Here is a 23,776-nt window from a genome sequence, read left to right as displayed (position 1 = left end):
CGCACCTGCTGCTAACAGCTTCCCACCGCTTCCCGGACCCCGCTGCTGCCCACCCCGCAAATCACCGCTACCAGCCTCTCCTTCAGCTCCTTAGTAGCTTACATGCAATAAATCACATGCGATTTATTGCATGTAAAAATGGCACATCAAGTTCCAAATTTTAAGTGAGCCTCCGGGAAAGCTGCCCGGCAATTTGGGCCGACTTGTCCTTAGCACTAGTGTATTGGGGCCTTTAGACTAGGGCATGAAAAAGTACAGAGAAGGGCTACCAAGCTAATCAAAGGGGTGGAGGTCTTAAACTATGAGTACAGAATAGCCAAATTAGGAATGATTACGATGGAAAAGAGATGTTTAAGGGGAGACATGTTTCACCTTGTACAAATATATTAAGGGCCAATACAATGATCTGCTTATTTGCTCCAAAATCAATACTGGGACACAAGGGCATGCACTAAGGCTGGAGGAGAGGAGGTTTAGTACACTTAGAAAGAAGGGCTTTTTTACGGTCCGGTGTCAGACAGATACAGTACAAAGACTACATTTAAATTAAAGAAAAGGCCCTTACACACAGGGAGACTTTAAACTGAAAGTTGCCCAAAACAGCATGTTTGAGTGGCTGCCCAGTATGTGTGGCACCCCTGCATCATAGCCAGGAAAGCCATTTATCTGCTGGTATTACCAGCAGATGAGCGGCTTTGAGGATGGCTTTGCATAGCCCCCCCTCCCCCCTCCCCCCCCCCCCCCCCGGCGGCGCCAGGCATTGGGAAAAGCTGCTCAGTGTGTAAGCACTGAGCGGCTTTCCCACAGCGATGACTGCGATCATCGCTGTCCATAGTCGCCCAGGGTGTATGGACCTTTAGACAATTATTTATTGGAGAAAAACATTCAGGGATATAACTGGTAATGGAAGGTTGAACTTGATGGACCTAAGTCTTTTTTCAACCTAAACTACTATGTAACTATGGGCCTTATTCTAGTTCATCGTTATGACTTATTACTTCAAAGTGATACCTATATTGCAGTGCAAAAATAAAGCAGCCAGTATTTACCCTGCACAGAAACAAAATAACTCACCCAAATCTAATCCCTATCTGCACCTGTTACATCTTCCCCACCTGCAGTGCACATGGTTTTGTCCATCTAAGAAGGATTTTGTCAGAAAGAGTGAACTAGACTATGGCCCTATGTAACTATTAAGGGCTCAATGGGGCAAATGCAGTGGTACGTGCTCATGTTTAGGGGTGTGGCTATTCTCGAGAGAGGGTGTGGTCAGCCATCCGGGCTCCTTAATATATAGTAAATATTGCTAGTGCATGCATGATAATGTACCCTATTAATACCAGCAATGCCCAGTAGAAATACACAATACCAACCTTCCCCTGTTCCATCGACCGTATGTACATTTTCTGCCAATAACCTGCTAGAGGCCGGCATTAAATATTAAAATATTTCCAATCACAGACTATTCTCTAGAACAGTCCAGGACCCTATGTATAAGTATGGGCACCCTTATGGATGTGGCGGTATATGCTGCCCGATCCGTGAAGATTATATTGTGAGAATTTGATCTCTACCCTTGGGTTTTCATGAAAGGCCCGGGACATTGGTTGTCATTGATCTGTTTTGATCCTCGCTCTTTTTTTTTTCCTGGCAGAATGCAGGAAGAGTCTCTTGGGATGGTCCAAAAAAAGCCTCCAGCGCTTTACATTAAACAGTAGACCTAACAAAAGGAAAACAATGGCATCCAGACACGCATAGTAACGGACAGATTAATTAAACAGCCAGTGCTAGGTGATCCAGATTCCATTGCGTTACATTGTAGGTGCATAGAGTACGTGAGACAGGTCATTAGGAGGCTGTAATGTAATACAGAAAACCGTACAAATGTATTATCAGACACGGTTATTTTGGGTTCTAATTAAGCACATTATTCACTAATAATCCCATCAATAAAACACTTTAATCTCAACACCTTATATTCAGCCTTAAGATACATAACAGCATAATGCATATATAACTGTACAGACAGTGGGTGGTTGAAAAAGGTATATGGTCGTTAGGAGTCGACACTGTTAAGGTTGACATACAATGGATGGACCACTGAAGGTTGACAGGGCTTAGGTTGACACCTTTTTTTTAGGTCGACATGGGTTTAGGTCGACAGGTTCATAAGGTCCACACAAGCATTAGCTCGACAATGGAAAGGTCAGCAGTCAAAAGGTCGACACAGGTTCACTTTTTTTTTGCGCCGACATGTGTAGACAGGCAGTATTTCATGCCCTACCATCCACTAGGGCGGGAGAATATAATAATGTGCCGAGCGAAGCATGGCAAGAAAACACGGTGCACATTTTCGGTGTTGACATTCTGTACAAAAAACTTTAAAAATCTGCGTCGACATTTTGACTATCGACCTTCCCTTTGTTGACCTAATGCATGTGTCCACCTTATGACCCTGTCCACCTAAACCCATGTCGACCTAAAGAAGGTGTCGATTTAAGCCATGCCGAACTTCAGTCGTCAACCCAATGTATGTCAACCTTAGTTGGATCGACCCAGTGACCCATACTCTTTGAAGAAAGAGGGCTCCTTCCTTATGCGCATGCATGGGGGGGGGGGGGGGTCTGAGTACCCGGAAACCCTACCGTCTCACCAGTCCATCGGTGAAGCCGATTGATTTTTATTTTTCTAAGGCAGAGCAGATCAGTCAGGCTGGCTGAATGTAGTTTGTGACTCACATCAGGGACGTGCAGTCAGGGGAGGCAGGGGAGGCAGTGCTTCCCCTGTCAATTTGTTTTAAAATAATACAAAGAATATACCTATGACACATATTCTGTGTCATAAGTATTTTCTTTATATTATTTTACTAGTTTGAATTATTTAACCTAGTTTGGGAGGCACGATAAGCGTGCCTCCCAAACAGAACTGCAAGGGGACGAAGCGGGGGGCGGGGCTTGGGGCAGGGCTAAGCAGTGGTGTAAAAAATCCATTAAAAATAACACTAAAAGCGGCACTTCTAGAAGTGCCTAATTGACAGGGGCTGCTGTGATTGGACAGCAGATCCAGCTGCTGTCCAATCACAGCAGCCCCTGTCATGTAAGCCGACAGTGCCGCGTTTGCTCCCTACGCTGTGACCCATGCCACTGCCGGCTCCCGAGTCCCTGCCTGTGTGGCTGCTGCTCCCCTCTCCCCTGCCCCCTGCCCAGTGAGTATCATTTTTTTTCGCGGGGGGGGGGGGGGTACAGCAGGCGGGGACGGAGGTTTGCGGCAGGGCACGGGTGCTGGCTGCTGCTGGAGGAGGGGGGCTGCGGGTGTCGGCGGCAGTCAGGAGGGGGGGGGTGGGTTGCGGTGCGGTGCAGTGGTGGCTGTGACAGTGCCTCTCCGTTCACAGCCACCACCGCACGTCACTGACTCACATGCCAGGGAGTGCTGGTGTGGGGGCCTTATGTGCACCCACGGCCTCCTCCACTGTGTGATATCTACATTTTATTGTATTTCATTATACACAAATTAATAAAAATTATCAATACATAAATCTTTGAAGCTTACTCTTAAAATATGGTGTTTATGAAACCGCCACAATAGAAAAGATAGATTCCAATCTCCCTCCTGGGTATAAGCTCAAAGAGGAAAAGCTTCAAATGTGACGATTAACTAGGGCAAAGGCCCCTGATGTGCTTCATCCTTAATGGGACTTCTTCAGGGGTAATCAATATTTTGTTAAAAAGGTGAAAACTAATATTCTCAGAATTTAGAATGCAAGTTCTTTCATACCGGCAATTCAATGGAAAAAAATAGAAATGTTCACACAAAAAAACGAACCTGAACTATCTTTGATAATTAACAGCATTAAAAAATGCAGAATTTCAGAGCCTAGACTGCAGGGGTTCCCAATCTTTTTTGAATCACAGCACCCTAGAGCAGTGGTTCCCAACCTTTTTTCTCTCCCGTACCCCTTGATTAAGCTTTTCATTTATAAGTACCCCCTCCTCTCAATTTGAACTATCCACAGTAATTACAAGTGGAGTAGAAGTGAGCGGTATGTGCAGTGGCGTAAGTTTGTCATAGTTGCCCGGAGGCAAGATATATATTGGTGCCCCCCCCCCCCCCCCCACACCTTATATAATATAATAGTGTATGTGTCTGTTCTGAAATATATGTGTTTTATACACACACACATATATATATTGAGAGAGAGATTCAAAGAGAGAAAGAACACATATATATTTCAGAAATCAGTTACAGAAGGGATATCAATGGCTTTCAATTAACTGATTTATTAGTTTTTGAAACTAGCAGGGGAGGAGAGGTGCCCCCTTGGGAGCAGGAGCCCGGCGGCAGATGACTCTATCGCCTCCCAGAGTTCTGCCCCTGGGTATGTGTGTCCTTATGAGTGTACTTATATTAAGGAGTAGCTGAGAAGTAGTGTGTGGTCAGGAATTGAGTCGCTCTGTGTGTGGCCGCTGGCTGTGTTCCTGCTAATGCCTGTAAGATTAATGCCACTGCTTCCTCCACCTGTGTCAGCGCAGGTAGCTCCCAGTGGATTGCTGAGCTAAAACATGAGAAGACGTGAATGACGATGCAGACAGAACCGGAAGTGATGTAACGTGATTCGTCTCCATGGCCATTTGGATGCTCATCCTGGAAACTTCTTCCGCCATTATCAATATTATTTTCAAGTACCCCCAAATGGTCTGCAGAGTACCCCCAGGGGTACTAGTACCCCAGGTTGGGAACCACTGCCCTAGAGTATCGGAATTTTTTCACGGCACCCCTAGGCCCAAAAAAAAATGAATTAGATTGGGTTTATATTCGATTCTTAGGGTCAGTTATGTGCTAAAGGCAGGGGTTAAAGTGAGGGGGAACAGGGTGGAACTGAGTTCCACCACCTCTAATGGTGAGGTGGAACATTTTAACCTCCACATTGACCCTGCACAGTAAGTCTCACAGAAAAACAATCTAGTTTGCAGGGGGATGCCAAAAACCCTACCACTGTCTCTGCCTAATGGGGGGAGGGGAGGGGTGTTAATTAGGTGGCATAGAGAAATGAGTTCCCCCACCTCTGCATGACCACTTTATGCCCTGGGTAAAGGGCAGGGTTTGCTTCTGTTTGTACACATTTTATGATTGACAGCCACCAGCACTGGTTTTGGAAATAAATAATTAACCATAAATAATTTGAATTGGTCCTGGACCTCCAACCTGGGGCACCCCTGCAAGTGTCCCGCGGCACACCAGGGAGCCACGGCACACAGTTTGGGAACCACTGGCCTAGAGAATGTTGTCCACCAGTGTTTCCTGTTGTAAAAAAACATGTCACTTCTCTACCAGACATATCAGGACACCCTCCCCTAATAGTCCTGTGTTTGTACCTGCCCCTGTCTGCCGCCCTCTCTTGTCTATTTTGTTTGCTCCATGTAGTTTGAAAGTGTATCTATCTGGGATCATGAAACTTAGGGGCCGATTCAGGAGCGCGCGGTGCGACCCGAATTTGGTCCCAGCCTCAATTGGCAGTGAACAGCTTTAGTGAGTTACACACTCTCCAGGCCGTTCACTGTGGGGAGGGAAATCCAGGGCTGCTGGGGACCGACACTGGGCAGGAACAGGGAAATGCCCAGTATTTTATGAATGTCCCCACGAAGATGCTGGGAATGCAGGCAGGCCGATGCCTGCCAGGGGCGGGTGGCTGACATCACATGACTTCAGCGCCCCCACCCCCTCTTCGGCGGTCACAGACAGAAATAAAAGTCTGCTGACTCAGGCCCTTAGTCTTGCACCATGTGCCTCACCTGCAGTGCACATGGTTTTGTCCATCTAAGAAATATTTTGTCAGAAAGAGTGAACTAGAATAAGGGCCTCAGTTCCTGCTGGAGCCTGCAGAAAAATAGCCCTGATTATAGTGAATGAGTGCAGGATGTGCAGTGTGGCCCTCTGGGACCCAAGTACCTGTGCGCATCGTGCAGCCTGCACCAAGTATACATACAACCATGCGTATATAGTAATCCACATACAATGTTAATTCATAGCTATAAACATTAGCATGCGCCTACTGTATGTGTTGCTGCGCTGGACTTGTGTTGAAAGATAAGAATATATAAGAAAACAGATTAGCATCCGCCATATACACAATCAAATGAGTGAAATTAGTTGTGTTCCAGGCAGTATTTTTTGTTTTGTTTTGTAAACATTGGGCAACTGCACAGGCGTAACTATAGCACCGCAGCCCCCGCGGCCGCAGGGGGGCTCTGTGCATGTGTGGGCGCCTGGGGGCTGTGGTGCTATAGTTAGCCCCCTCCCGTCCGCCCATCTGCCGCCCGCCAATCCGCCGCCCGCAGCCTTACCTGACTTCACTGGTCCCGTCCCGGCTCCCTTGCTGGCTTCATTCTTCTGCTAGTGAGACGGACCACAATAAAATGTCCGCCCCATATAGCAGACAGTTCTCTGAAACTGTCTGCTGTATGGGGGCGGACATTTTGTGTTGGTCCGTCTCACTAGCAGAAGAATGAAGCCAGCAAGGGAGCCGGGACGGGAGCAGCAAGACAGTTAAGGCTGCGGGCGGGGGGCGCCCCCCATTAACGGCGGGGGGGGGCGCCCAATTCATAGTTACGCCACTGGGCAACTGCATGTGCTTTGTACATCAGAAAGCCATTATCTTGTGTTTATTCTATTAACTTTATAGTAACCTTTATGATTTAATATCATTACATAATATCATTTTATAGTAACTGTGTTTATATTTGTCAGGAAATGTAACATACATTAGCACCAGAGCTGGATTAGGACCCCACAGGGTCTAAGCAAAGGTCATAATTTGCAACAGATCTCTCACCTTCTCGCCAAAAATGAAACATAATGAAATTGTAATAAGGCTGATCAGTAACTCTCCTAATGCCCCTCCTAACGGAAGTTAAAAAAAAGGTACTTGTTTCCTGGCAGGGCGTCCAGTACGGATTTAGCGTACTGGGCTATTCTCCGTAGTGAAATCGCATCACATCGCGCAGCGTGTATAGTGCTTTGCGATGTCCATATAAAGTGCACAGGAGTGCTTATACAATGAAATATCGCATGGGATCGCAGGGCACCAGGTGTGATACGATGCGATATTTCATAGTAGAAGCACAGATGAGATGTGATGGGTGCTTACTATGAGAAGTGATGGGATGAGATGTGAAGTGTGCATAGTATGACATGTGATGGGTGCTTACAATTGAAAGCACCTATGCCATTGTTTAGCGTCACCTCCAGTATCAACGCCAATCTGAAGCGTGGTGAGCGGTGGCGGAACGCGTCCTCCGACTTTTTCATACCTCCACTATCCACGTCGGTGTGGAGTTGATTATATATAGTGTGGTGAGCGCAGCGAGAATAAATAATAAGGAACATTCATTAATAATGATAATATAAGAACTTTAAAATCAAAAACAGTAATGATTAAAGAACAATAAATAAAATCAAAGTTAATCGTTCTAAGGGAGGAGCTTCAGTGCCTGAACTATGAGGAGGAAAGGGTCATCAGCTCCCAATGTCTTTCTCCACATGAATTCAGTGAGATACGACTGGAGCTCGTGTCGCGCAGCGCCTCTTTGGCGCTTATTGCAAGACTTACATGCGCCCCACAGTCGCTCCACATTTTGCGTATGGACCCCTGTGTCCGGGTCAATAAAATTGAACCTATGGTTCACAGTCAAGTGCTGATAACCAGCCAATTCAAGTTGTGCAGTGCTGAATGCCCTCCAGCAGTCCATATAGATCATGGTGCCCGGCTCTATATTCTCCACGATACAGTCCTTGTGGTGGCATCACGCCTGGGCAGCATTTTTAGGAAGCAGTGTCCAGTCTCCTGACATATCCCTCCGAAAATCCACTGCTGTGGTAAAATGCGGACTGCGTTGTTTTTCCGCTTCACAAACAGCATCTCGTCTACCTCCACAATGTGGCCAGGTCCACTGATCCTCCTCTGGGGCTGCGCCATTATGTCCATGGCGCACGCCTACTGCATCCAGCGGTTATAGAGGGCCGACGTTTTTTTAGAAATGTCCAGCTGCTGGCTGCAATAGTCAATAGAGGTGAGCTCCTGGGCCCACGAATAGATCAACCGCAGCATTGTTAGAAAGGACAAGCGGCACCCAGGAAACCAGTGGGCCGCTCTTAGACTGACCTTCAGCTGGCAGCACCACATGGATTCCTTTAAAGAAAGGCGCATTACGTGGCCATTCGCGCAATTCTGCGCCACCGGAAGGAGATTGTGTCCTTGAAAAAAGGCGATAGCCTCCTCCGTCTGAGGCAGCGTGAACACGGTCATCGATGCAGCCATCTCAATAGTCTCAATCACTTTCTCAATAATCTCAATAAATCACCAGCAGCTCTGAGGTATGCTTCTCCTGACAGAATATCACCTCAGAGTGATTTCTGAGAGGATCTCACAGGGGGCGGGAATGACAGGGAGCGGGAACGGGAAAATCGCATCGCATGCTACTATAACATAATTATAACGTTATGCGATGCGATTTCACTACGTTCCCGTACGTAAGAAAACTGGGCGCCCTGCTAGGAAACAAGTACCAAAAAATATAAATAGATATATATATATATATATATATATATATATCATCTATATATAGTTGCTGCGAGCTGGCACTCCTGTTGCAGAAAATCAATAGCCCAGGTGCCTTTAACCGAATGGATAGTTCACAAGTGGGTCCCAGGGGATGACCAAAGAAACGGCACTCACGGGTCTTGGTAATGCAGGATTTAATGTACAACGTTTCGGGGGTCCACAGCCCCCGTCGTCAGGTACTGATACCTGACGACGGGGGCTGTGGACCCCCGAAACGTTGTACATTAAATCCTGCATTACCAAGACCCGTGAGTGCCGTTTCTTTGGTCATCCCCTGGGACCCACTTGTGAACTATATATATATATATATATATATATATATATATATATATATATATATATCTCCTATATATTTGGCTACATCTGTCACTCAAAGTGGGTGTCTGTGTCTATAACGCTCTGTTCCTGGACTTTCCTCTTAATTTGTGATTGCCTTCATCTGTGCTGAACACCTTTCTGAGAAATTAACCTGTTTAAAACAGGTGATGGCAATCATACATTAAGGGGAAGTCTAGAAACAGAGCATTGTGTCCCTCCTGGAGAGGGTCATGTTGGGAGGTATGTGACAGAGAACCAGCCCAGTGAGCCCACAGACAGTGCCAGACACCCACTGCCTTCCCATGTTGCCCAGCACTGCTACTCCACAGCCACCAGGTGAGCACCCCCCTCCCGCGATTTGCGGCAAAACCTCCCCCCCCGCGCGCCCCCCCCCCTCCCGCGATTCGTTGCAAAAACTCCTGCACCCCCGCGACACCCCCTACCGCGATTCGCAGCAAAAACACCCCCGCGACCCCCCCTCCCGCGATTCGCTGCAAAAAGAACCCCCCCCATGACCCCTCCCGCAATTCGCGGCATAACCACCACCCCGCGAACCCCCCCTCCCGCGAATCGCGGCAAACCCTCCCCCGTGACCCCCCCCCTGATTCGCAGAAAAAACACCCCCCCGCGACCTCCCTCCCGCGATTCGCGGCAAAAAGAACCCCCCCCCCCGCGACCCCCCCTTGCACGATTGGCGGCACCCCCCCTGCGACCCCCCTCCCGCGATTCGCAGCACCCCCCCCCGCAATTCGCAGCAGCCCCAGGATTAAATGGCACATGCAAAACACTGACATGGCTATGGTCGACAATGAAAAAAGTTGACATGAGTTTTTGAAGATTTATTTTTAATTTTTTCATATTCATTGTCGTGTGTCGACATGGACACCAATGAAGTGGCACACTTATGTCAACATTTACAAGTGTTGACCTTTCTGTGTTGATTTTTTCTTGTGGCGATTCACGTCACACCCCCCGCAACCCCCCCTCCCGCGATTCGCGGCACCCCCCGTGACCCCCCACCTCCCGCAATTCGCGGCAACCCCCCACCGGAACCCCTGTGAACCCCGCCCTCCCGCAATTCGCGGCACCCCCCGTGATTTGCGGCAGCTCCAGAATTAAATTGCACATGGAAAACACTGACATGGCTATGGTCGACAATGAAAAAGGTTGACATGAGTTTTTGAAGTTTTTTTTTTTCATTTTCATATTCATTCTCATGTGTCGACATGGACACCAATGAAGTGGCACACTTATGTCAACATTTACATGTGTTGACCTTTCTGTGTTGATTTTTTCTTGTGGCGATTTGCGTCACACCCCCCCCACCCCCACAACCCCCACTCCCGCGATTCACGGCACACACACACACACACCTCCCCCGCGATTCTCGGCACCCCACCCCGTGACCCCCCCTCCCGTGATTCACGGCACACCCCCGCGACCCCCCCTCCCATGATTCGCCGCAACCCCCACCCCGTAACCCCCCTCCCGCGATTCGCGGCACCCACCCCCGCGACCCCCCCTCCCGCAATTCGCGGCACCCCCCCGCGATTCGCGGCAGCCCCAGGATTAAATGGCACATGCAAAACACTGGCACGGCTATGGTCGACAATGAAAAAGGTTGACATGAGTTTTTGAAGATTTATTTCATTTTTTGAATGTTTTCATATTCATTGTCATGTGTCAACATGGACACCAATGAAGTGGCACACTTATGTCAACATTTACATGTGTTGACCTTTCTGTGTTGATTTTTTCTTGTGGCGATTCGCGTCACACCCCCCCGCAACCCCCCCTCCCGCGATTCGCGGCACCCCCCGTGACCCCCCACCTCCCGCAATTCGCGGCAACCCCCCACCGGAACCCCTGTGAACCCCGCCCTCCCGCGACTCGCGGCACCCAACCCCGCGACCCCCTCCTCCCGCAATTCGCGGAACCCCTCGTGATTCGCGGCAGCTCCAGAATTAAATTGCACATGGAAAACACTGACATGGCTATGGTCGACAATGAAAAAGGTTGACATGAGTTTTTGAAGTTTTTTTTTTCATTTTTTAAAAGTTTTCATATTCATTCTCATGTGTCGACATGGACACCAATGAAGTGCCACACTTATGTCAACATTTACATGTGTTGACCTTTCTGTGTTGATTTTTTCTTGTGGCGATTCGCGTCACACCCCCCCACCCCCCCGCAACCCCCACTCCCGCGATTCACGGCACACACACACACCCCCCCCGCGATTCTCGGCACCCCACCCCGTGACCCCCCCTCCCGTGATTCACGGCACACCCCCCGCGACCCCCCCTACCATGATTCGCCGCAACCCCCGCCCCCGTAACCCCCCTCCCGCGATTTGCGGCAACCCACCCCGCGACCCCCCTCCCGCGATTCTCTGCAATCCCTCCCCTCCCGCAATTCGCAGCATCCACCCCCCCCACAAACCCCCCTCCTGCAATTCGCGGCACCCCCCGCGACCCCCCCTCCTGCAATTCGCGGCACCCTCCACGACCCCCCCTCCCGCGATTCGCAGACACCTAAGTTGCAATACAGGCATCTTTCATACAATTCTAACCATATTTCTCATATACAAACGTTCACAAATTAAGGGGGCGCAGCCCCTTACGACGGTGTGAAGAGCGCCCGTAGGGCGCGATGAATCACCTAGTATATATATATAATATCCACTGTTGGTCGGCACTCGTCACAATGGTAAATCCAGGTGCACTCCACAATGATAAGTAGACATCCAAAATAAAGAGGCACTCCGATGTAGTATAAAGAAAAGGCTGTATTTTAGCGCCAAGCGCTTTCGGGGTACAAAGCCCCTTCCTCAGGGCACAGCAACTGAGGAAGGGGCTTTGTACCCCGAAAGCGCTTGGCGCTAAAATACAGCCTTTTCTTTATACTACATCGGAGTGCCTCTTTATTTTGGATGTCTATATATATATATATATATATATATATATATATCTAGCCACCAGTTGAGGTCCTGTGAGGTGTCATTTCTCAAACTAGATGTACTTGTCTTCTTGCTCAGTTGTGCACAGAGGCCTCCCAATTCTCTTTCTACTCTGGTTAGAGCCTGTTTGTGCTGGTCTCTTGAGGGAATGTTACATTTCTTGGGAAATTCTCGCATGGAATAGCCTTCATTTCCAAGAACAAGTATACACTTTTGCAATTCACGTGAAAGTTCTCTTTTTTTCTAGCCATTTTGAGAGTATAATTGAACCCTCAAATGTGATCCAGATGGTTAACTAGTTCAAAGGAAGGCCAGTTTTATAGCGTCTCTAACACGCAAACCCATTTTCAGCTGTGCTAAGATAATTACACAAAGGTTTTCATCCATTAGTCTTGTAACGCGATTAGTATCTGACTAAGACACACATGCAGATTAAGCCTTTGGGGGGTCCAGGTCACTTTAGACACTTGTCATTACGGGTCACAAACTGCATGTGAGAATATTACACTGTCAAAACACAAAGCAAAGGCAGTATAAAATTGGTCAATGGGTAACTGCATGGGGGCTTCTGCTGCTGTCCTACATGGGCCTGAGAAGCATGTGTTGAGCTCCACCAATCAGAGCTCAGCACAAGACTCTGACCTCTTGTGCAGTCTCATGGGTCAACTCCCAGTAATGCACTTCACCATTGTGACCATTATCTGTCGCCCCTCTCCCTGCCCACCATCTGTCCCCCCTCCCTGCCCACCATCTGTCCCGATCTCCCTGCCCACCATCGGTCCCTGCCTCTCCATGCCCACCATCTGTCCCCCCATCTCCCTGCCCAGTATCTGGCCCCCCTCTCCCTGCCCACCATCTGTCCCCCCCCTCTCCCTGCCCACAATCTGTCCCCCCCTCTCCCTGCCCACCATCTGTCTTCCCCTCTCCCTGCCCACCATATGTCCCCTTATCCCTGCCCAACAACTGTCCCCCCTTTCCCTTCCAACCATCTGCCCCCCTCTCCCTGCCCAGCATCTGTCCCCCTCTCCCTGCTTATTATCTGTCCCCCCATCTCTGCCCAGCATCTGTCCCAATCTCCCTACCATCTACTCCCTCTCCCCACATCTGTACTACCCTCTATACCCAGCATCTGTACCCCCTCTCCCTTCCCAGCATCTATCCCCCCTTTACCTGCCCAGCATCTGTCCCTCTCTCTTTGCCCACCATCTGTCCCCACTTTCCCTGCCATCCATCTGTACCCCTCTCCCTGCCCTTCATCTGTCCCCCCTTTTCCTGCCAACCATCTGTCCACCTCTTCTAGCCCACCATATCTCCCCCTCTCTGCCCAGCACATCTCCCACTCTCTCTGCTCAACATATCTCCCACTCTCTCTCTGCCCAGCATTTGTACCCCCTCAGCCTGCCCATCATCTGGCCCCCCTCTCCCTGACCATCATTTGTCCCCAATCCTTCTCTGTGTGGCATCTGCCCCTCTCCCCACATCTGCACCCCCATTATCTCTACCCAGAATCTGTTCCCCCAATCTCTCCACAGCATCTGCCCCTTTCTCCCCACATCTGTCCCCCTCTCTGCCCAGCATATGCCCATCTGTCCCCGTGTCCACACATCTGTCCCCTTCTCCCTTCCCAGTATCTGTTCCTCTCACTGCCCATCATCTCTCCCTCTTCTCGCTGCCCATCACATTTCCTCTCTATCTCTCTCTGCCCATCATCTTTCTGCCCATCATCTTTCCCCTCTATCTGTATCTCCCTAGCATCTATCCCCAGCTCCCCACCATCTGCCCCCCCCCCTCTTCCCACATCTTCCCCCCTCTCTTTTACCCAGCATCTGCCTCCCCTCTCTCTCCTCAGCATCTCTCCACACATATGTCCCACCTCTCTCTGCTAAGCATATGGCTGCCCCTCCCCCACCCCCTCTAAATAAGATTTTGCTACTTTATGGAGTAATTAAATTGGGCTATGCCCATACCTTATGATATGATACCCTTTATTTGCGTGATTCTAACCTTTAGGTGAGGGAGGGCGCAAGAGATTTTGCAGGAGGATGCCGCACACCCTAGCACCGGCCCTTAAAGCCTCCTCAGCTTCACTGATCCCCATTGCTGAACAGAGATTAAACAGGGATATTTGCTTTTCCATAAATTCATACCTCCCAACTTTGAGGAGGGACTCTCATGCGCGCTGCAGGCATGCTCAAAATGTTGGGAGCGTGGCCTACACTTGCGGCGCTCCCATGAGACCAGAGCATGAATAGACACTAATTACAAGTGACAGGGGGAACTCCGAACTACCCCCCCCCCCCCTACTGCTGGCCCCCGGGCGTGACGTGGGAAGAACGTCCCCCCAAAAAATGAGACGTTCCCGTGGAAAGCGTGACAGTTGGGAGGTATGGAAATTGACTGGCGTTTTCAACAGAGATTTGGATTTACTCTGTTACTAAGTATGTATCTAGATTTTCCAAATACGCTGATAATGTGTATATTCTAGTAAATACAATGACATCATTGTAGCATTAGCACATGATTCCCTGCTGCTGTTTATTGACATCGCTGCTGCATATTCTTATAATGTTTACAGAAATATATAGATATCCATCAAAAAACCTCTGTATGATTTCTGAGTGTTCCGTAACCTAATCAAACAAGGACATTTTCAATGCCTGCATAACGAAGCAGAATAGATGACATACTTTATTTACGTAGCCCTCGTGTCAAAAAGAAAAAACATGACTCCAGATACTGTACAAGTCCTGTAATCAGTGATAAAAATCTCTGGAATTATCCAAGCTTTGCCTGTTGTGCCAAGGTGCTGGCATTCACCATATTCAATGCAATGTATTCAGCCCGCTATTCACTTGCGTTATAGTGGAAATATGTTTAGCTGTAGGATTGATATACAATATCGGGATACCATGTGTGCAACATACATCCCTACCTCCTGGAATGTGCAGTAGACACCCTGACTCCTAGGAGTATAGAACAGACTCCCAGAAATGATCACAACTGGACATAAGGGAGATTAAGGCTTTGGGGGCTGGTTGCATTTAAGACTAAGAGGTAACATTTTGTCGTCCTGACAACTGCGACACCCCGCCCCCATGTTCTGACTGGTCCAGGTGCCAGCTAATCAAAGAAAAAGGATGATGATCGTTGGGTGAACCCATCGATGGTCACGATTCCATAATATGCTGTCACCGATAGTCACTTGCACTATCATCATCCCAACTGCTGGCCCAGTGCCTTGCCCCCTTCTCAGATTCCTCCTCCCTCTTCTCTTTTCCAGCTCCCGGTGCAGTTCCCGTTCTGCACTGCAGCTATGACTAAAGTATAGGTGGACACGTTGGGGTCCTGATGGTGTCTCACCATAAACCACACTATGGTGGCCATTGGCACAAGTTCATACCAGGTGCCTAGATGTGTAATAGAAGGTGGTGCCTCGCCAGTGGCACAGGCTTGCATATGTTCTAACACACCATCGACTCGCTAATGGAACATCTGGGAAAATAAAGATTCTTTATTGCAGCTAATTGTGATGATAATCTATATTTTCAGGTGCTGGCTGCAAATGAAAATTAATTGAGCCTTAAGGGGCTTTTTTTTTAGTTATCAGGGAGATAAAATTACGAGAAACCAACCAATCAGCTTCTGCCTTATATGTTATGTATTTGAAATATGACAGTTAGGAATGGATTGATTGGTACATCTCAATTTAATTTATCTCCATGCTTTGATACCCCCCCTCCTAAAAAGTTTATTATAATAATTAGTCCATTTCCTTAAAAAACTTCTGGGGTGAAAGTTAATGGAATGAGAGATTCAGAAAGTGAGAGATTTGATAAGAAATGTCCAGTTTTTTTAAAGCAGCAATCAATTACAGTGTGAATGATTGCCACTTTAAAAAAAAACTGGAGATTTCTTATCAAATCTCTCACTTTCTGAATCTCTCATTCTATTACATTTCACCCTTGCTCTCTTTTCTTTAAGAAACAACATCAGAGCTGTAGCTCACTACATAAACACTTTGATCTGTTATCACACATTTGGAGACTCTTCAGCTCAGTGGGATTGCCTAGGGACTGTAGCAAATTTCCTAGAAATGAGTGGAGAGAGATGTGTCCTAGTTCAGGAGCCACCTTTCTTGGTGCCCCTTTAACAGTTGGAGCACAGTGGACAATGCCTAAAATGTCTCTGGGTGTTATGCCACTGATGGTGGCCCCACCCCCATTGCACAATGCCACTATGTTGTGCATATGTGGAAGGGCTTAAAGTGGACCACCCCATTCCCCCATTTTAACCCCTGGTCGTAATGACACAATTCATGATATCCCTACTGCTCACCTGCATCCTGGGCCTTCCTCCTCCTACTTCCATCCTGGGCCTTCCTCCTCCTACAGACTTTTACTTTGGGTAAAAAGACTGTTAAATGCTGTTAAGTTCTGCCATGTTTTTGTGCTAGGAAAAACAGCCCATGGATTTCAATTATTGATGTTTTTATTTATAAAGAGCTGTTTTTAGAACTGTCAAGTACTATGTTAAATCTAAAATTGTTCCCATTGCCAGACATAACTACAAGTCGCAGAACTGACCTCATCTCCCCCTAAACTGACAAATCTGTTAGTGATGATTATCCCATTATATGATATACATTATAAGAGAGATTGACACATGAATAATGTTGACACCCATTAGGTCGAAATGATCAATAGGTCAACACAAGCAATAGGTCGACATGGGAAATGTTGACATGGAAAAGGTTGACGTGAGTTTTTCATGTTTTTTTTATTTAAAAAAAGGCTTTTTAAAAATAATTAAATATCCACGTGGTCATAGAGTGAGATTATAATAGTGTGCCGAGTGTGCCGAGGCACTGTGCCTGAAGCATGGATAACATAGCGAGCCATGGGAGGGGGCACTGTACACTTAACAGTGTCCATGCCGACTTATGTCAACATAGACAACAATAAAACACTTCATCCCTGTTTTCTATGGATATGGTATCTAAAGCCGACATTCAGAATGTCAACATGGACAGGATGTCGACATTGTGACATTGTCAACAGTGCATTTTTCCATTCACTTGTCAACCCAAAACCTAACCTAAACCCTAATGTATACCCGAACCCTATAATCATCTGTCAACATTCTGGCTGATGACATGAATCACATGTCGGCATTCAAACTCAGTTGTTATTCTGAAAGTAATTGTTATGGCTGTACACCAGGGTTGCCGACTTTGAGATTCTCCTCTCCGGGAGAAGCCCGGAGAGGAGAGATTCAGCAGACACTCAGGGGGCGGGGCTTGCGAGTGACATCACTAAGCCCGCCCATGCTGGTAAAGCAGCTAATTCACGGATCTCCGTGGAGGGGGCGGGGCTAAAATGACGTGATTTTGCCGTTTTAGCTCCGCCCCCTCCTCTGAGACCCGAGGATTGCGGCATTTTAATGCCGCGATCCGAGGGTCAGCGGGGGTCCCCCCTGAATCCGGGAGGGTTCCAATTTTCGGGAGACTCCCGGAAATTCCGGGAGGGTCGGCAACCCTGCTGTACACCCTTTCTATCCCCCTTGGTATTTGTGATGTAAATAAGATAGGAGCATAATATATTCCTGTTGTAGGCTATGCCTTAGTCTTTTGTAGGGATGTGACTGGCCAGGGGTGGATTAAGGCCCTTATTCAGATCTGATCTCAGTACAAATTTGTTCCCAAAATGGACAAAACAATGTTGCACTGCAGGTGGGGCAGAGGTAACATGTGCAGAGAGAGTAACATTTGGGTGGGGTGTGTTGAAACTGAAAAATAAATTGTAGTGTAGAAATAATGCAGCCAGTATTTACCCTGCACAGAAACAAAATAACTCACACAAATCTAACTCTCTCTCTGCAGAAGTAACATCTGCCCCACCTGCAGTGCACATGGTTTTGTCCATTTTGAGAAAAGATTTGTACTGCAATCAGATCTGAATAAGGGCCTAAAAGAGGAGAGTGCTTGGATTGCAGGCTTCCTCCTCTCTGGTAGTAAGTGCAGCGCTGTAGACTATGACTTTGTGCCAGAATCTATTGAGCATGTGCAGGACTCCGGGAACATGGTGCCCGCACCTTATTATAGGTGACTGCTCTACTGTACATGTGCAAATCATCGGGAAAAAAGCAGCCAGACCATTTTCCCAGAGTTTTCTATCTGCAGCACCAGCCAGTCCGGGACTTCAGAGGGGTAAGTATATTTATATAGGTGTATGGTGTGAGTGTGTGATCCCTTGGACCCAAAGACCCACCCTGCACCCATTATAGATTGGCCAATGATGTTGGCAAATTTAGGAGGGAGCCCAACAATCGGACTCTAGCCTCTTATTTGGAGAGCTGTCTTTTGCTTTGCTCATCGCATAGTCAGTATACAAATGGAGCCGCCATCATTCAGTGGGGGTCTGATCGCTGCCGAAAAGGGAGCGGCGTCCCCGTCGCAGTTCGCCGGTCCCCACCACCTCCCCACTCCCCCTCCCCTAACCATGCCCATCTCCCTGAAGCAGAGACTGGCACGCCATCTGACTGGGATGCACGAGCATCCCACACGCACGTGGGATGCTCGTGCGTCCCAGAAAGATGGCGTGCCTCTCCACCGGCGATCACCAGTGGGGCATTCTGACGAGCGCCAGCGCTGGCTGAGAGACGCTCCATCTGTATATGCGATGAGCAACGCGATGATGGATGGTGGGATGTACCGCCGCTGCCCTCTGTGAAAGCAACTTAGTGGCAGCAGGGTATTAGGCCTGATATCAGGTGTAGGCTAAGATACAGGCTCCAGCTACTTGGGTATACCGATTAAGAAGCAGAGAGTAGGCAAAGACAAGGATAACCCTAGATATGCATGTAAGCTGCACCTAGAGATAACTTAAAACGAATACATTGTATTCGAACCAATTTGGCAAATAAATATACATGTTATCATTCATTTAAATAAAAAAAATATTTCTCCAGTTTATGGATTCCAATTTGACTTCTATATTGTATACAGGGAACTCATGAATTACACAGGTTCTGTGTGGTATTCAATCTACGCCGATATTTCCCCGACAGGGGAAATATCATCACTCGCCTATTCAGTGCTGTCATTGTCGAAAACAGCCATGGATTGTCGAATTCACGGCTGTTTTCTGACAATTCACAGCTGTTTTTGCCGATTTCAGGATTTTCCGTACTTTGAATACCGACAGTCGATTTACTGCAGGAAGCAAAAGTGGGTTTCCGATTGTCAGAATCATGGATTGAATACCACCCTAAGCCTTCATTTTCCCTGGTTTTAATCAGCCACAAAACCTGTGTAATTCTGGTTAAATAATAGTATGGTAAGACTATGTATAGTGCAGTGTTTCTCCAAACTGGTCCCTCAGGAATCCTAACAGTGCATGTTTTCCAGATAATCTAGGATAGGTGATTTAATTGACTAAAACAATATATTTACAGGTAGTACTAAATATTTATTCCTCACCTTGAAAACACAGAGCGCTAATGTTCCATGAGGACTGAATTTAAGAAACACTGGCATAATGCCTGGCAAAATAGGCATTTATAGGACATAGCGGAGCACCCCAACATTTTCCACTACTCCTGGATGGGGATGCAGTTACAATCCCGGCGGTCGGGATCCCGGCGTTCAGAATCCCGACGCCGGAATCCCGACCGCCGAAATGCCGACACATTCTCCCTCCGTGGGTGTCCACGACACCCCTGGAGGGAGAATAAATTAGTGTGGCGAGCGCAGCGAGCCCGCAAGGGGGGGGCGATCCACGTCCCCCCCTTGTCGGCATTTCGGCTGTCGGGATTCCGGCGTCGGGATTCTGAACGCCGGGATCCCGACCGCCGGGATTCAATACTGAATCCCCTGGATGGGAGTGCGGACTGTACAAGTATTAGTATGCAGTCAAATTTAATCCTCAAGTTTCAAAGCAGGTACAACAAATAAGCAGTGATGTTTTGGTCAAACATGACCGTTATCAAGCTCCAACATTTCGTTACGGCCAAACATGACCATTATCAAGCTCCAACATCATACCGTTTAGGGCAGGCATGTCCAACGTTGGCCCTCCAGATGTTGTGAAACTACACATCCCAGCATGCTTTGCCACCGTTTTGCTATTAGAGAATTCTAAAACTATTGCAAAGCATGCTGGGATGTGTAGTTTCAAAACATCTGGAGGGCCAACGTTGGACATGCCTGGTTTAGGGGTTTAACAGCAGCTTACGTGGCCATCAAGATGCGTACTAACTTGCATGGCCACGGTATGATGGCCAAGTTATGATGTTGGAGATTGATAATGGTCATGTTTGACCGAAACGTTGCTGCTTATTTGTTGCATCTACTTTGCATCTTAAGAATTAAATTTGACTGCATACTACTAATACTTAGTGCCTATATATGTATAGAAACTATAGAGAAGCTGTTCCACTAAAAGATCAAATAAAATACTTTGCCTCTTAGAAGATAACAGACACTTTGGCAGGTTTCAATCCATAATAGAGAGAATATAAATAACGATGAGTCCAGTTGGAAAGCAATTTGTGGCTTGGGAATACAACACAAGACCATAAAACACTAGTATGACTATAAAAAAAACAACATTATACAATGGGTATACTAGACACAAGTTCCCCCAGTAGAAATGGGATTAGAAGTGATTGATATGTTCCACATTTTCTGCCACTACAAACTTCTGTGTTTTATATTTTTGTGTTGAGTCTGTGTCATTTGTATAACTGTATTCTCTGTGTTTGTTTGGCAGTATATCGCCTTTGCTTCCCTGTTCTTCATTCTCATCTCCATCACAACGTTTTGCCTTGAGACCCACGAGGCATTCAATTCGATCGTCAACAAGACTGAAACCACCACACGAAACAACATCACCAGGACGGAGATTATATTAGAAGTGGTGACTGAACCTTTTCTCACTTACGTAGAAGGCATGTGCGTGATATGGTTCACATTTGAGTTTTTCATGCGTGTTTTGTTCTGCCCTAATAAGATTGAATTCATTAGGAGCAGCTTGAATATTATAGACTTTGTGGCTATTCTACCCTTCTACCTGGAGGTCGGCTTGAGTGGTCTGTCTTCCAAAGCAGCCAAGGATGTCCTAGGTTTCCTTCGAGTTGTCCGATTTGTTAGGATCCTGAGAATCTTTAAGCTCACTCGTCATTTTGTTGGGCTCCGAGTTCTTGGCCACACTCTACGAGCCAGTACAAATGAGTTTCTTCTTCTTATCATTTTCTTGGCACTTGGGGTTTTAATCTTTGCAACCATGATATACTATGCGGAAAGGATCGGGGCCGCGCCAGGTGACCTTACCGGCAGTGCACACACCAACTTCAAAAATATCCCCATTGGGTTTTGGTGGGCTGTGGTAACCATGACAACTTTGGGGTATGGTGACATGTACCCAGTGACTTGGTCGGGTATGTTGGTGGGTGCCCTTTGTGCGTTGGCGGGTGTGCTAACAATTGCTATGCCAGTACCAGTCATAGTCAACAATTTTGGAATGTACTACTCTCTAGCTATGGCAAAGCAGAAGCTACCAAAGAAAAAGAACAAACATATTCCACGGGCTCCTCAACCTGGATCACCTAATTACTGTAAACCAGACATGCAGTCGCCTCATCGAAGCGTGCCAGGAGACTCCTGCCCGTTAGCTCAGGAGGAAATCATTGAGATCAACAGAGCAGGTAAGAATGAAAGACTGAGTGAATGAAGAATGAGGGGTAAATGGATGAAGCTTAGAGAAGTGTTATCTATCCCCATAAAGAACATTACGTGCAACGTGAAAATGCACCAGCCAATCAGCTCCAATATGCAAATTTGAGTTAGAAGCTGATTGGCTGGAACATTGTCACCTTGCACATAACGTTCTTTATGGGGAAAGATACCACTTCCCCAAGCTTCATACATTTACCCCCCCCATGAGAGAATGAATGAATTGCCAAGTGCATTTGGCTCCATGTACAGGTACAGTATATAATATTAAGGGCTTGAACAATATAAGTGAAAAGTGATAATAAAAATACTTTGTTATGTATAATGTGGGGCACACAATAACGGGCTTGTAATTAACAACCAAACAAAACAAGGGATGTTATTTGCTGTATTTTCTGACTGTATAGCTCTGTCATACCACCACTTATCACTATGTAGAGATGGAGTACTTTCCTTGGTGACAAATGACAAGATGGATTCCCGTGGCGTATGCTGCTGGCACCTAACTGCCCCGTGCTCGCATGTTAACCTAGAGAAGAGCTCACGGTTTGTGACACAAATTGCCGATTGCGACATATGTTGTGAAGAAACGCACGCTGCTTCTATATTATTTACTTGCGCAATGTTCAGTAAAATGTGTAAAGGAAATTCTAATCGGTACTTGTTTCCTAGCACGGCGCCACCAACTTTAATTGTATGCCATCAGGTCGGAAAAATCGGGTCGATCACATCGCATGCAACCAAATCGCATGTGATGCGACGCGACCGACACAATTTTTACATTGGATCCGATGTTAAATGCTCCCTGAGACCCGATTTTACATTGGACCCAATGTTAAATGCCCCCCAGACACCATTTTTAATTCTATACCCACCCATATGGTTAATTCTTTGTGAAAAGCCCCCCCATTGTTAACGCCACCCCATGATGAACGCCAACCCGAAGCGTGGCGAGCTTGCGAGGGGCGGCGGTACGCGTCCTCCAACCTTTTCATACCCCCACTATCCACATCGGCGTAGAGTTGATTTTATATAGTGTGGCGAGCGCACGCGCATTACTTCACAGGTATTACGCGTCCCCTCGCAGGGGCTCGCTGCGCTCGCCGCGCTCGCCACACTCACCACGCCGACGTGGATAGTGCGGGTATGAAAAGGTCGGAGGACGCGTACTGCTGCCCCTCGCAAGCTCGCTGCGCTCGCCACGCTTCGGGTTGGCGTTCATCGTGGGGTGGCGTTAACAATGGGGGGGCATTTGACATACAAATTACCCATCAGGGTGGGTATACAATCAAAAATTGGGTATGGGGGGCCATTTAACATTGGTTCCTAGGTAAAATGGGGTCCATCGCATGCGATGGACCCGATTTTAAAGGGCCATTTAACATTACATACAATGTTAAATCGGGTCGGTCGCATCGCATGCCATTATAATGGCATGCGATGGACCCGATTTTTACTTTGTCGGAAAGCTCTTAAAAAGCCCGAAATTGGGTCGGTCGGGTCCCATCGCATACCTTAAGTTAAGGTATGCGATGGGACACGACGGGCGCCGTGCTAGGAAACAAGTACCATTAATTCATTTAATTCATTAACAACACAATTTTCAGGGGATCATACCATAGTAGCCCTGACATCATAGTATTTGCAAACATTGATATTGCCCAGTAGAAGGCAGGTCTGCAATGATGCCCTCCACTGTACAATGACCTCTAGGGGTAAATTGTCTAAGATAGGAGTTCTATTGAAGATGAGATGCTGCCCATATTAACCAACCAGATTCTACTTCTTATTTAGCATCTTCTAGAAGATAATATACAGTATATAATGTGATTGGTTGATATGAGCAACATCTCATCTTCATTAGAACTCCTCCTTAGTAGATTTACCCCTGGGTGGGCTATGACACAATATCATACTTAAACAATGTGGTTTACATTATACTACCTCATGCAATGTGATTTTCAACCTTTTTACCTTGCGGCACACTAAATATGATTTTTTAAAATTGCCAAGGCACACCATGAGATCCCCACAGGGCAAAACACGTTGGCCCTATAAAAAAACAATCACACTGGTAACAGGTAACAAAAATAAAACCCTTGACATGAAAAGAAGAGACCAGTAAATAACAGTTGAACTGGTGGTGGCTGTA

The 23,776-nt window shown here is 47.2% G+C and overlaps 1 protein-coding gene across 13 annotated transcripts in view; it reads left to right on the top strand.

The window, feature by feature from the left end:
• Positions 1-23,776, top strand: part of LOC146042401 (voltage-gated potassium channel KCNC1-like) — a 119,847-nt gene that overhangs the window by 33,379 nt on the left and 62,692 nt on the right. For all 13 annotated transcript variants that reach the window (XR_014463862.1, XR_014463861.1, XR_014463864.1 and 10 more), the window contains exon 3: positions 20,663-21,596. Coding sequence is in view for 8 of the 13 variants with exons in the window: in XM_083162381.1 (XP_083018507.1) it covers positions 20,663-21,596 (934 nt within the window). In the remaining 5 variants the exon portion in view is untranslated. The remainder of the gene's footprint in view (positions 1-20,662; positions 21,597-23,776) is intronic.

Source organism: Crinia signifera, chromosome 19, assembly GCF_055691185.1.
Source record: "Crinia signifera chromosome 19, ASM5569118v1, whole genome shotgun sequence".
NCBI classification, from domain to species: domain Eukaryota; kingdom Metazoa; phylum Chordata; class Amphibia; order Anura; family Myobatrachidae; genus Crinia; species Crinia signifera.
This window is presented reverse-complemented; position numbering and strand designations above follow the sequence as displayed.